The sequence below is a fragment of the Nannobrachium achirus genome (genome assembly GCF_963921795.1).
Source record: "Nannobrachium achirus genome assembly, chromosome: 9".
Classification (NCBI taxonomy): domain Eukaryota; kingdom Metazoa; phylum Chordata; class Actinopteri; order Myctophiformes; family Myctophidae; genus Nannobrachium; species Nannobrachium achirus.
In genome coordinates this window covers 22,908,992-22,923,794 of record NC_137818.1, presented here as the reverse complement: position 1 = coordinate 22,923,794, position 14,803 = coordinate 22,908,992, and the positions used below count along the sequence as shown (strand labels likewise).

Sequence of the window (14,803 nt, the reverse complement as noted above, 5' to 3'; positions counted from 1 at the left end):
TTCTAGCTAGAGAACAAAATATAGAAGGTATGCGCATGCATAAAGTGAATGGGAAATCGAGTTGCAAAGTGAGTGGCAAAGTGAGTTTAACGTTAACGTTGTTTAATCAGGTTCAGGTTCAGGTTCAGGTTTATTAGTCACATGCATATCCATACAGGTACAGACATACAATGAAATGCTTGTGCCAGGAGCACTCTCAGCCTTATTACACACAAAAACATCAACCCACAACAACAAGACAATGCAATCAGATAGGACATTTCTTTTTGAATGTATGGGCTGTCAAGGCCAAAAAGTATTTTTTTGCCACTCAGTAGGCGTTTCCGCACAACTTCCTGGTATGATGATGTCACACGCATACCCTCTATAGGTTTGTATACAGGGTTGTGTTGTACGGTTAGCCTTGTGGAGGGGCTCTCAAAACAACCTAGGGCAGTGTTTCCTAAAGTGGTGTCCGGGGACCCCCAGCCAGGGGTCCTTGAAGGTGTTCCAGGGGGCCCCCCAATAAAATGAGGTACAGTTGAAGTTCACCTTTAGAATTTAGATATTGTATATGTTGATAATTAAATTGATAATCTAATCTAACAACAAAGATCTCTCCCTGGTACAAAAACATATTTTTAAATGGGGGTCTGCAGCAATATACATACTGTATCAATATGGGGTCCTTGACATTAACATGTTTGAGAACTGATCCAAAGACTTTCCATTCGTTACAGGCTCACTCAGCCTTTAGACATGAAATCTGATAAATAATACACAGTCAAATCCACAGTGTTCATTTATATATCTGAGAGCGTACAAATAATCAAATGTAACCATGATGTACATAAGAGTTATATTAACACTCTGGATTTCACTGTGGATCTGATTGTGGCAGGTGCCTTGCACTGCAATAACCTTGTCTGGATTCAACGAGGTTTCCAAGATCCTTTTGGCTTCAGTCTACTTCACTTTACTTCAACAGTCAAATGTTCAGTGTTTAATTCATGCATTTGAAACACTGATTTACATTTTAAAGTGTAACTTAAGACGGAGCCACTCACCATCTGGGCTGTCAATGGATTTGACATAGAGTTCTTTGTATTTGTCAAAGTTGGGGATGTGAGCCTCCTTTTTCAGGTCCCCCGATGCATGGAACACGTCCTCCTTCGGCGCCTTATCGGGAATCATCTCTTTTCAGACTGATCCTAGGCTTTTCAGATAAATGGTCAGATATCTGATCAGATCTGCAGATATCTGTGGCGAAAGGACGAGTCAAAAAAAGAGCCTTTTCAAATCTATCAATGGAACAATACACCAGGCTGTTGTCAGAAGAAGCGATCGTAAACGGGACAGATGGCGAGGTTACACCGATAGTAAAGCTAGTAGCTCTGGGATAGAAACTAAGTTCATACACACTTCCTTGTTTTTGAAGATGCTGTCCTCTCCACAACGATGCATGCAAAGAATAAAAATAATATTTATACAAAATAAAAATCTGCAGCAGTTTTTTGTTGACCAAAGAAAGAAAGTATTCCTTTTTGCAGTTCTTCCAGGCGAGTACCTAAATGCTTGTTTCCAGTTGCGCGCTGCACAGACAGGACAAGCAAGCACTGTAGTAATAGTAGTAGTCAGTGTGCAGGCTAACGGGCTAAGCTAACAGTCAGGAAGCGAGAAATGCACTTGAAACGAAACCAACCAAAGCACACGCTTCAAGACCTCAGGAAGAGAACGTTCATGCTGCAGGTTTATGGACGGCCTCGGTGGTTTGGGTCACTGCTTTCTCCTCCTCCCGTCCTCCTTTTCTATTGACAGAGAGCAGGGGACAAGGAGAGACCATAGGGAGAGACGTGCATGTAGCCCAGTAGAGAAGATCCCATCATGTGGAGGGACCGTCGTGTTGTGATTGGCTAGTTGGTTGTCAAGGGCAACTGTTGATTTCTGCTTACTCATCATACACATACCCATGGCCACGAGTAAGAGTTTGCTAAAATGATTCATGTATTGTACAAACAAACAGGCTAAAGTTACCTCTCTTAATGTAGTCGTGGTACAGAATGTTATAAACTTGGAAAACGTTATCACCTTGACAACCACATATCCAATCACAGCGCAACAACCCCCTTGGGCCATGGGAACTAGATTTCCAGCATGCAGCTGGGGGGATGGCTCCATGGATGGCTCGATGGCTCGCGTCAACTGTGTCTGACTCTGGCCCCCATTCAATTCATTGTCCAATAAGATAACCTGACAAGTGACAACTATGACGCTATGTAAATATGACAAAAGAATACTGAATGCATTTTGAGTTGCAGAAATAACATTTATACAAACAGATTATTAGCAAATCAGTAAGTGCTCCAATGGAGAGATGCACTGCACTCCTTAAAAATACTAAAATACCCAACTCCTTTCCACGGTCAAATCGCTTCTCCCCTCAGCAACGATGTTTATGTTGTAGACCGCTGACCTCTAGTGGACTCTAACGTCTATTGCATTTTACAGTGACGAGACGACACTTCTTGGCATCATCATGTCATGCATGTCCAGTCCATCGCGTCACCTCCCGGTGACGCTCTGACAGACCCGTCGGGAAATGGCTAGACTCGAGATTGTCGGCCCCTCCGAGCGCTCAACATCAGTCAAAATAAACTAAACTACTTCACTACTCACCAAACCAAAGGTAGTTTTGCGTTGTTGAAAGTCTATTCTCCGCGGTGGTAAACCCCTCAGCACCCCACCTACTCTGTAAAATACATTATTTTTGGCATGAAATAAAACGCACACACCTCAGGCCACCTAGCGGCCACCGCATATACAATGGTTCACAACCCGGAAATAAGCGGCGGTCGAGTTGGATGCACTTTATTTCATGCCAAAAATAATGTATTCTACAGAGTAGATGGGGTGCTGAGGGGTTCACCACCGCGGAGAATAGACTTTCAACAACGCAAAACTACCTTTGGTTTGGTGAGTAGTGAAACAGTTTTGTTTATTTTGACTGATGTTGAGCGCTCGGAGGGGCCTCGAGTCTAGCCATTTCCCGACGGGTCTGTCAGAGCGTCACCGGGAGGTGACGCGATGGACCAGAGCTAGGGCTGCCCCTGCCCTCCCTGCACTGCACTGCCTTCTATGACCACACGACTAGGCTCTTGTAGCTTGTAGATCTGCTAGTGCTATTTTCAAACATTTTGTAGACTACTTTTTTACTTTTAATAATAATAATAATAATAATAAAGCTTTATTTGTATAGCACCTTTCATGACATGAAATGCAGCTCAAAGTGCTTTACAGAGCAGAAAATGAAGCACAGTTACTTAACAGAAAAAATAAAATACACATGAATACAATAAAGCAGAACAATAAAAACATAAAACATTGAAGAACAATTTCAGAACAGTGTGGACGTCAATAGCATCAAAGAGATAAAAAAATAATTCAGCTAAAAGCAAGAGTAAAGAAATAGGTCTTGAGCTGTGCTTTAAAGCTATCCACAGAGGCTGCCTGTCTTAGGTGTAGTGGGAGTTTATTCCAAACTGTCGGTCCGTAGAAGCAGAAAGCTGCTTCACCATATTTTTTATATTTCATTTTAGGCACATCGAGTAGGTCAGCACTAGAAGACCTGAGTGGGCGGTTTGGAACGTATCTATGCAGGCAGTCATAGAGGTACGAAGGTGCCAGACCATTTAGAGCTTTATAAACAAGTAAAATAATTTTAAAATCAATCCTAAAAACAACCGGGAGCCAGTGTAGCGACGCTAAGACTGGAGTAATAAGTTCTCTCATCTTAGCTTTAGTTAAAACTCTGGCTGCCGCATTTTGAACAAGTTGCAAACTGTCAGTTGTTTTCTTTGGCAGACCAGAGAGAAGTGCGTTGCAGTAATCAAGCCGAGAGAAAACAAAAGCGTGGATCAGCGTTTTTGCATCGTCCAATGTTAGATAGGCTCTAATTCGAGCAATATTTCTAAGGTGAAAGAAGGCAATCTTGGTGACATGATTAATGTGTGTATTAAAATTCAATTCAGCGTCAATGATCACTCCCAGGTTCTTTACAGAAGTGTTACTTTCTTTAGACAGGTTACCAAGTCTACTTATTATTGATTCTCTCTGCGCAGTAGAACCAATTATGAGAACTTCTGTCTTGTCCTCATTTAGTTTGAGAAAGTTCTCACTCATCCAGCATTTTATGCTAGACACACACGTCAGCAATGGGTCTAGAGCACAGGGGTCGTCCGGAGCTACCGAAAGGTACAGCTGGGTGTCATCAGCATAGAAATGGAAATTCACACCGTGAGCGGAAATAAGTTCTCCCAGCGGCAGTATATAGAGGGAGAATAATAAAGGACCAAGAATTGAGCCCTGTGGAATACCAGAGCAGATGTTGTGTTTGTTTGACTCAAAGTCAGCTAGATTAACAAAGTAGCTTCTGCCTGTTAGGTAGGAGTAAAACCAGGACAAAGCTGTGCCTGACAGCCCTACCCAGTGTTCAAGACGTTGTATTAGAATTGTATGGTCAATTGTGTCAAAAGCCGCCGTTTGATCCAGCAGTAGGAGAACGGATACATTTTTGTTATCAGCAGACACCCTAAGATCATTAATTACTTTTAAAAGTGCAGTTTCTGTGCTGTGTCCTTTCCTGAAGCCGGATTGGAATTTGTTGTGCACCTTATTGTTCTGCAGAAATACATCCAATTGATGAAAGATAATTTTTTCTAGGACCTTGCCCAGAAAAGGCAAATTGGAAATGGGTCTATAATTACACAGCATGGACGGGTCGAGGTTGTGTTTCTTGAGTAAGGGCTTAACTACGGCCGTTTTCAGTGTTTCTGGAAAGACACCTGATTGTATAGAGTTATTTACTATTTTTAGGATATCTCCAATCACACAGTCTACAACCTCTTTGAGAAATGGCGTGGGTATTGCATCCAGCGAGCAAGAAGACGATGTCATTTGCGATATGGTTTTACGAAGTTCCTCTTCATCAATTTCACAAAATGATACTAGGCTGCCCCTAGATTTATCTACACTTTTACACATGGCACCATTAACCGCATTTGCATTTGTGACAGTATTATTCATAATACCAGCTCGAATGTTCACAATTTTGTTGTCAAAGAAGGATGCAAACTCATTACACTTTGCTTTAGAGGCAAGGAGTGACTGCTTGTAGGACTGGGGGGGGTTTAAGAGGCGTTCAATAGTGGAGAATAAGACCCTAGCATTGTTCTTGTTCTCATTAATAATTCCGGAAAAATAGGCCTGCCTAGCCAGACGCATGGTTTTATTGTACGTGGCTGTTAATGACTTAAAAATCTGTAGATGGATAGTTAGTTTATTTTTTCTCCAAGCTCGCTCTGCTTTGCGGCATTGTTTCTTGAGTGAGCGTATATGATCGTTTATCCAGGGTGTTTCTTTTACTTTATGTTTCTTTTTAGTTTTCATAGGAGCCACTATATCCAGAGCTGACTCTAATTTAAGATTAAAATGTTGAACCATATCATTTACTGAGGGAATATCAGGAAGGGGGGGTGCACATGCAAGATGGCGAGCAAACTCTTCTGCTGCCGATGCCCTGAAAAATCTCTTTTTTATAGTATATTCTCTATTGTATTTTTCTAGATCAGAGACAGTCATATTAAAACACAGTAAATAGTGGTCCGATAAGTCAGGCTTAGCGATGATCCTGTCCATAGAAATACTTAGCCCTTTAGAGATCACCAGGTCTAGGGTGTGGCCCTGATTGTGGGTTGGCCCGGTAACATGCTGAACAAAATCAAGGGAATGTAATAACTGTAAGAAACTCATAGCAGTAACATCTGTAACAATATCCACATGTAAATTTGCATCGCCAGCAATCAAGGTTCTCTCATAGTCAGTGGAACAGATAGATAAAAGTTCTGATATTTCTGTAAGAAATAAGGCTTTGCTACATTTTGGTGGGCGATATATGGTAATCATTAGAACAGAGGATTTACTCTCAAATAAGTTAGCTTGGTATTCAAAGGATGAAAAACTTCCAAAAGACAGGTTCTTGAATTTAAAGATGTCAGAGAAAATGTACGCCAAACCTCCACCTCTTTTTCCTTCGCGCACTGATTGAATAAAATGATAGTTTGGTGGGCAGGCGGCGCCAAGTGCAACAGCTCCATCTGTGCCCAGCCAAGTCTCTGTTAAAAAGATTATATCTAGCTTCTCTTCACAGATTAGATCATTTACAGAGGAGGGCTTGTTTAAAAGTGACCTGATGTTAAAGAGGGCCAGATTTATTTTTTGACATTCTACTGTATAGTCCCTACAGGGTATGTAAGTTAAATTTGCTAGATTAGCAGAGCCACTGCTTGTCCTGGACACTCTATTTGAAATTACAGTAGAAATATTGTGAGCCTGCTTAGTAAAAGCGCCTAGAGGAGCATCGGGTCCAGATACGGTTGTTGCTGGGTATAATATCGGACCCAACTGATATCAGTGGCTGAATGTATTGTTCAGCTGGGAGGCCATGTATTGGCCCAGTATTGTCCCAGCTCGTTGAGGTCGTGGAACCATGTTCAGCTGGGAGGCCATGTTTTGGCCCAGTATTGTCCCAGCTCGTTGGGAGGCCAGGTTCTTCTTTCGTTTAGGTCGTGGAGGGATGGGTGGGGGTGAAAGAACCCAGGCCACAGATTTCTGGGGCATGGCAGGGTCAGTTTCGTCCGTTTTCAAAGATGGTGGTTGTGGAGCCGGGCATTTGGCCGGTGGCGGTTGTGGAGCCGGGCGTTTGGCCTGGCGTCTGGCCGGGGTCATTTTAATCCCTTTGTTAATTAATTCATTCATCCCATTCGTGAAATCTAGGAGGGGCATTGGCGATAGGGAGAAAGAGAAAGATTGGGAAGATGGGGCTTGTTCTTCCACGGTTGACTCTCCAGCCCCTTCCTCTTCCTCTGTCGACTCATCGGTTGACTCTCCAGCCCCTTCCTCTTCCTCTGTCGACTCTCCGTTGTCTGTTGACAGTTCACTCTCATGGTTCGAGCCAGCCACGGCTGAGGCAGGGAAACCATAGAACGTTTCTTCGTTACTCTCCTCTTCCTCTGTCGACTCTCTGTTGTCTGTTGACATGTAGGCCAACTTAAAGTTTGGTACTTTAAGTTGGCCTACATTTTGATGCCGACACTTCCATACTTTTACTCATGAGTACATTTTTAATTCTGGACCTTTAGCTACTTGTAACAGAGTATTTCTATATTGCAGTGAGTGGAGACAGTGTGGACCTCGCCTCACCCAGTCAGTCACCTCAGCATGGCCTGTTGTTCACTCACCACCATGGTACTGGAGTAGCCATAAATTATAACTACCAGGAGAGGGTGCTAATATGCGGAGGTTATGTCTCTCCTGGAGAGACATAACCTCCGCATATTAGCATCCTCTCCTGGTAGTTATAATTTATGGCTAGTACTGGAGCATTCGGCCGGGCACAATGTCAACAGTAAAATCCTCAGCGTTAATTTAACTCAGAAAGTGTATTCAAATGGATGGACCCATAAGCGTCCATTTGATTATATTTTTGTACAATCAATTTTACTGTGTTGCTGTGTCAGGGGCAGGTCAGGTCATTGTTGTGGAATTGTCATGGACCGATGTGGACAGATTCAGACGAATAGGCCTATATAATTGATTTTATTAACGAGCCACGACAAGTTCCAAATAAAAACCCTGAGTGAATTATGTGATCAGATGATGGAATGGAGTTTTGTGTAATGATATATTTCATAGAATATTATTAGGCTCGTCAAAACCCAAGTCAGAGCGCGGTGGTAACAAAAAAGCCTATTCATATTAGTATTTTAGTAAAGCCAAGCCTAAGCTTTCTTGGTCTTTATCCTTTTAGTTGACCTTGTATCAATGAACTGTACTGTCCTGCACCTTTCCTATGTAGGCCTAAACTTCTAATGCAGTCAATCAATGACAATCAAAACGACAGCTAGTTTGCCTACTTGACTTGTGAGGGTTGATGGTGAAATAACCTCGCATCACCAGGCTTTCCGCTATAATGGTGAAAGGATACAAGTACAGCAGGGGGCGACAACGTGCAAAAGATCTGAGGCAGAGGGAGAGCGAAAGATGGAAGGAAACGGTAAGCGATGATTTTAGGAAAAAGTCCTTATTTAAAGTGCTGAAGGGAAATTGTGTTAAATATGGCATGCATGTTTTCTAGGGGTATTAAAGTGTGCTGAATCCAAATCTGCTGTATGCCAAGCTCAAAAATGGCTGCTAAGCCCTCAAAATGGACCATTTAAAGATGGCAGCCACCACTATGCTGATATAGGCTATATTACAAAAAATATTTTTGACTAAACAAGGTCGATTATTTTAAACTAAATATTTTGATTTGAAACTTGAGGGAAACTTCTTTAAACTTCTGTATGCATTTCAATTGTTAATATTTTTCCAAACAACTTCTGATATAACTTATATTCCCAATAATTATGTACATAAATGTGTCTAGTCACGCCAATATCTGGGATCATGACAGTCTAGCCACTTAAACCCTCTATACTTAGTTGACTGGGATCCACCAGGGCGCTGTACTAATCTGGATGGATCTAAATTCCAAATACATAATTACATCATCACGCATTTGACATCACAACATTGTCATCACAACCAATGTACAGTTTGTCTTAAAAAGTAAAAGTCCAATAAACCAGATATCATTCAACAACTATTCCAACTAATTAAACTGTCCTTTAATAACAAATCCTGTATATGTGTTGAACTGATTCACGATGGTGCAGGAGTGTGAAATGTTTCACTGGACAATATATCTGAATGGAGGTCCTGAGGATTCCTACCATGCTGCTGTGGTAGTCAGACACAAACTCTACTCATTTGGAGGATACAACTATGTGAAAACCAGTGATCAGATTGAAGCCCACATCTTCAATACATTGTCTTTGCGTTGGAGAAAGTTGCCCCCAGTGACAAATCCGAGAGGAAAAAGTCCCATTGAGGTTCCCCCCGGGCGCTGGGGCCACACAGCTGTGCTGGTAGAAGAAATTGTCTACATCTGGGGAGGGTTTCCTTACTGCAATGTGCTTTATGCCTTTGATGTTGACACCCACAGCTGGTTCAAACCCAATATTTCTGGAACTGTTCCAGAAGCAAGGTATGCCCACTCAGCCTGTTCCCTGGAGAAGGTCATGTATGTGTATGGAGGAAACACCCAGCTGAATGGATATACTATTACTAATGACATCTACAAGTTGGACACCACCATAATGGTCTGGTCTTTAATTAACACCAGAGGCACTCCTCCACCTGCTTCAACATATCACTCTGCCACCATCATTGGAACAAAGATGTTTGTATTTGGGGGCTGGGGGAGCCAGAGGAACTTAAACAACAATACAGTGTTTGACACAGAGACCAACTGCTGGCTGCAGACACCTTCTGCACAGCTTCTCCCAGAAAAACGTTCAAGTCATTCAGCCTTTGCCTACAATGGAGAGCTGTACGTATTTGGTGGCTGGAATGGGAAACAACGCTTTAATGATCTGTGGAATTTCAGTCCAGAGACCTTTTCCTGGAAGCAGGTTGAGACAAAGGGGAAAAACCCCTGTAGGATGCGTGGGATGTGCTGTTGCATGGTGGGAGGTCGTATCATCATCTTTGGAGGATTCAATAGACCATTCCCACAAGCAGGAAATATACTAACTGATCACCTGTACATCTTAGATTTAAGTCCCAGCCTGAAGACGTTATGCAAGCTATCAGTTATTCATTATGGTCTGGATAAGTCTGAACTCCCACGTGACATCCGGTGGGAACTGGCAACCATGACTACCAACAGCAACAGAACAAAATGACAGCCCACACCACGCACGAACGCAGGCAGGCACGCGCGCACGCACGCACGCACACGCACACACACACACACACACACACACACACACACACACACACACACACACACACACACACACACACACACACACACACACAAACACTAAAGCATGAAAGTGGCTTGGAAGCCAAGATATTGGCACTTTTATGTTTCAGCATCTTTAAATGGTCCATTTTGAGGTCTTAGCGGCCATGTTCGAGCTGGGCATACAGCAGATTTGGATTCAGCACGCTTTAATACCCCTAGGAAACATGAATGCCATAAATGAACAAGATTTGCCTTCGGGGTTAAGATTTTTGGAAAACTGATCTGGACTAAATTTAGACAGATGAAAGGGAAGAAATAGAGAAAGCAAGATTGGGAGAGAGGAAGAGGGTGGAGGAAAGAAGTTGAGAGTCGAGAGACCACCCCAGATGAAGAGAATGGCACAAAATGCATTTAATTGATTGATTGCTTGCTTGATTGATTGATTGATTACTTTATTAGAAGTTTGCATAGGAAAATGTACAGGACAGTAGGCTTACATTCACGGATACAAGGTCAACTAAAAGTATAAAGACCAACAAAGCTTTTGGGTTTAAATTGGGGTCCTTTTTTTCCTCAACATTAAATGAGAGACAAATAAAACACAGTAGGCCTATTATGCAAAAATTAATCATCGTAAGAAATAAATGGTATTTACAGTAAAAAGGTCAGAGGGAGACCGAAAGATGGAGAGGGAGTAAGAAGAAATAGAGAAAAGAAATAGAGAAAGCAAGATTTGGAGAGAGGAAGAAGGTGCAGGAAATAATTTGAGACCACCACACAAAATAGAGGAAGGTGAGAGAGTGCTCTGATGATATCCTTGAATTCCATCCAATTGATGACAGGCATTTGATTATTGATAGAACATGTGTTCATCCCTTTAATGGTTTGTGTTACTTCACTTAAAAGAAAATCACTAGTTAGTCTTTCACTAGCCTAATTTGGGAAAATTGTCCTCATATCATGTTGACTTCCTTCTCTAATAAAGGCTCACCTTTACACCAAATAATTAGGGACATTGGTGGGAAATTCTGTATAAGGAAACGGGATAAATTAAATAAAAGTAAATGAGAAAATACATATGGAGAAAAAGAAACATCCCATATCCTCAAATGTTTCATGTAATTTTCATTCAGTTCATTATCAACTCATTGCTATATGTGATTGTCTGAGATTCATCAACTAATCAAATCAAACCTCAATTTCTGCAGACGCCATCTTGACCTGAGACTGAGGGTTGACCTCGGTTCTTGCCATGACTTATAAGCAGCTCAAGGCACACAGCAACAACAGACAACGTTATACTATAGCTGTCTTTGTATCTGTCTTTGTGTCTCTGTGACATTCTAACCAAAATGATAGACTGACATTCCAGGGCTGGCCGCAGCTAGGGGCCAACTGTGATGTCACAGCTGCAGAATTCTGGGTGTCTAAGCCTGGAATCTGCAGAAAGAGAGACAGGCAAATAGGGCAGTGTGAGAGAGAGAGATTTGAAAAATGTGCTGCTATTTCTCCCAAAAATGTTATACCACGAGAATGCAAAACATGTTGTTCAGTTACTATGCAGTTAAAGCAGTCAAACAACAGTTATTGCATGTTTAATATCTCTGCTGTCAGGCCGAAACCTCCTAACTCTTTTTGGGAAAATGAGCTCAAGTTGGAGTTAGGAGGTTTTGACCGAAAGGCTTTTTACTACTTTTCATTGGTTCAATATTATTTTAACCAACACAGGTAAAGGGTGTTCAATAGCACATATTTATGAAAAAAGAGAGGGCCAATCAGGTGGAGTTGGCTGGTTTGGCAGAAAGTGTGGAGTTAAGAGGTTTTGTCCCAAGCACTTTTTACTACTTTCCATTGGTTCCAATATTATTTTAACCAATACTCAGACGTAAAGGGTGTTCAATAGCCCTGATTTATGCCAAAAAATCTAAAACCTCAAAAATGGAGTTAAGAGGTTTTGGCCAGACAGTGACAATATACTACTACCACCACTACTAGTAGTAGTAAAGTAGTAATACTATTATTATTAGGCTGTTGTTATTGTTATTATATTATAATTATTATAGCCTCTTGAGTGACGCTCAGAAAGAATCAAGTCAACAATAAAACAATACATTATTAACGTACACATTACAACAATATAGAATTGTGTGCATTTGCAAGTTCTCATTTATACTGCTGAGTCACTCAGAAATTCAAATCTCATACAGTGAAATCAATTGTGTGGAAACAAACTGGAAATGAGGAGCAGAGTTGATGTGGAAATACTGATTTATTGTTTGTAAGAAACTTGATTCAGCAAAGAGTATTTCTCAAAGAATATAACAAAAAAACAACAACAGTTCAAACAGTACATAAAGAGAGAGGAAGTAGACAACATGGAGGCATGTGGCACTTGGCCCACAGTGTACAAGAATCTTGGCACTGATTGGTTGAATAAGGAAGGTCAAGAGGTCAGGGGTCAGACAAGCACCACAGTAATTTAACATTTTCCATTACACCTTGTAGAAGATGAGAAGTCATTACGTTCATGTATATGGTTTTGTTCATCCTTAATACTAACCACCAATTCAAAGTTACATTGTCTCTAATACATATGGATACAGTTCAATATGTCGGAAAGAATGTAAAGTATACATGTTTTCAACATGCATGGACATCATTATCAGACCTAAATTTACCTTTTCAACTTCTTCTTTTATCCCCCCAAATGACATGCAGGTTTTATAGCAATGTCTGGCCTTAAATGTAAAAAAAGAAAAGAAAAAGGACTAGATATTAAATCAAATATATAATATAAAATAAATAAATATATGATTTTAAAATGGTGCCCAGTATTCTCAGGGGCCCACTGTTCTGGTTACAACTCATATACCGGTCCGTAACACATAATAACCAGACATGAAATTAGGTAGGTCACAACCTTAGCCAGTCAGAATGAGGTGCATGAGGCTACAGATTCTTGAAGATTCTTGAAAAGGCCAATAATATATAAAATGACTGTGAGTTTCTTTAGGTAAATCTGCTTAAGCAGAAAAATCCTCTACTAAAAATAAAATAACTAACACTTTATAGAGCTCTTAATGTACACACACTTCAGATAACCTGAATCAGACAAGCGTTTATTACTAGTGATTACGTTTAGTATTATTTTGTCTGCTGTCTGTTTGCCTTTTCGCCTAGTCGAACACAAACAGAAACCATTACAAGCCAACAATATTCAGTGGAGAATGGGAGGTAACATGTCATCGGGATGGAGCAAGCAGGACACTATGAAACAAGATTTGTCTTCCCCTTGCATTGCATAATAAAATACTCTCCTTCACTTAAGCTGAACAACACTACAATGACACAATGACTTCCTGACATACTTCAAGCACTGAAGATCCCAAATCCCATCTAAAACTTCAAGTTTATACAGTAGGTAAAGGTTATTTCTGTCTCAGAAGCATTAGGGACAAAGATTATGATGAATGTCTTTCAATCCAATTGATTTTCACCTCAGATGAGTTTGTGTGCTAAAACAAGTGTGCGTCAAACCAGTGCTAATACATTAAAGTAAATTAAAGCTTCCCAAAAGCAACTTCATACTAATATCAAAGGTTCCCCCTCAGGAAACACCATAAGAAACTGACATGCGTTTCCAGAATGCCATTTCATTAAACACCAGCGTTATAGTAAATGGTTGAAACACAACAAATAATAGAAAACAAGGACCTATTACAGGTCTGAATGTGTTAAACTTCATCCTTGTTGGGTCGGGTTTAAGATATCACCCGGCCCCAACCAACAATCAAGAGGGAAAGTCCAGCTAATTTAAATTTCTTAACACTGACTAATGAGAAGAGAATAACATTAACATGTAAGTCGATTTTGGAAAACCCAACCCATACCCAAGGTCTTAAAGTCACAATATCACAAAGCACTGAAAGCAAGTTGGCATTTGTGCTTAAAATTAAATGTTTTTAAAAACTAAATTCTTTAACCTGCTGCCCCTCCCCCAAAAAAGATAGAAGTTAGCATAATGATTATCTCAGCATCAAAGTTGAACTACACATTCTAATAAATTATGAAAAGATAGAGGCGATCTCAAAGTTGAAGCCAAATGGAGGTGTGTCTATAACCATATTCTCTCAAGGCAACTTACAGAGTTAAAGAATGTCAATCAAAAATATAACAAAACAATATCCAGGCACCATTTTTTATATATATGTTTGCACAACATTCCATCTTCCTTTTCTGTCATTTCAGTATTCATTTCTTTAAAGCTTGTGATAGTCTTTTATCTTGGTACCATATTAATGTCAAACCATTTATACTCCATACAAGTGTGTCACTTGCTGACATGAACTGTCTTTCAAAATGTGAAAATGTGTTCTTTTTGGCAAGCAACACATCTTACTATGCAGTAAAATTAGAAAAACTCCAACACAAAATGGCCACCATCCAGAGTCAGTTAATTCTACAATGCTAAGTAACCAGTGATCCTATTCCAGCTTAATTACACAACAGTGCCAGTGAATCTCAACTTTGTGATCCCGAGTACTGCTGGTTGCGTTTCTATCCAGCCATGTAATCACAAAGCAAGCTATAGCAGTGTCACCTGGTGAAGGTATAGGTTCATTCTGGTGGATTAGAAATAACTTTACACTCACAGTTAAGAACCGCTTCTTATGTCAAGAGTATATTAGTATAAACGTTTCAGTTACTTGGCAGTAGACAATTTATGCAGTGCTAGACAGTACATCTTGGGAATACGGAAGGAATGACTTCAGCATTATTGCTTAATTCAAATAGGTAACATATTTTAACACATTTAATTTACATTGCAGTGAGAATTGCTTTGTGAATTATGCTGTCTGATTACGTGCCATGGTGGAGGACCTGTAGTCTACAGGGGATTTAATTCCTACACAAATA

At 40.5% G+C, this 14,803-nt stretch overlaps 1 protein-coding gene across 2 annotated transcripts in view; it reads right to left on the bottom strand.

The window, feature by feature from the left end:
* The window catches only part of LOC308291093 (acetyl-coenzyme A synthetase, cytoplasmic-like), a 41,223-nt gene extending 39,406 nt beyond the window's left edge, over positions 1–1,817 (bottom strand). For both annotated transcript variants that reach the window (XM_080733007.1, XM_080733008.1), the window contains exons 1-2: positions 1,682–1,817; positions 1,047–1,239 (exon numbers count right to left, since the gene is read on the bottom strand). In XM_080733007.1, coding sequence (XP_080589133.1) covers positions 1,047–1,173 — 127 coding nt within the window. In that variant the 5' untranslated portion in view covers positions 1,174–1,239; positions 1,682–1,817. The remainder of the gene's footprint in view (positions 1–1,046; positions 1,240–1,681) is intronic.
* Between the last annotated feature and the right edge of the window lie 12,986 nt (positions 1,818–14,803).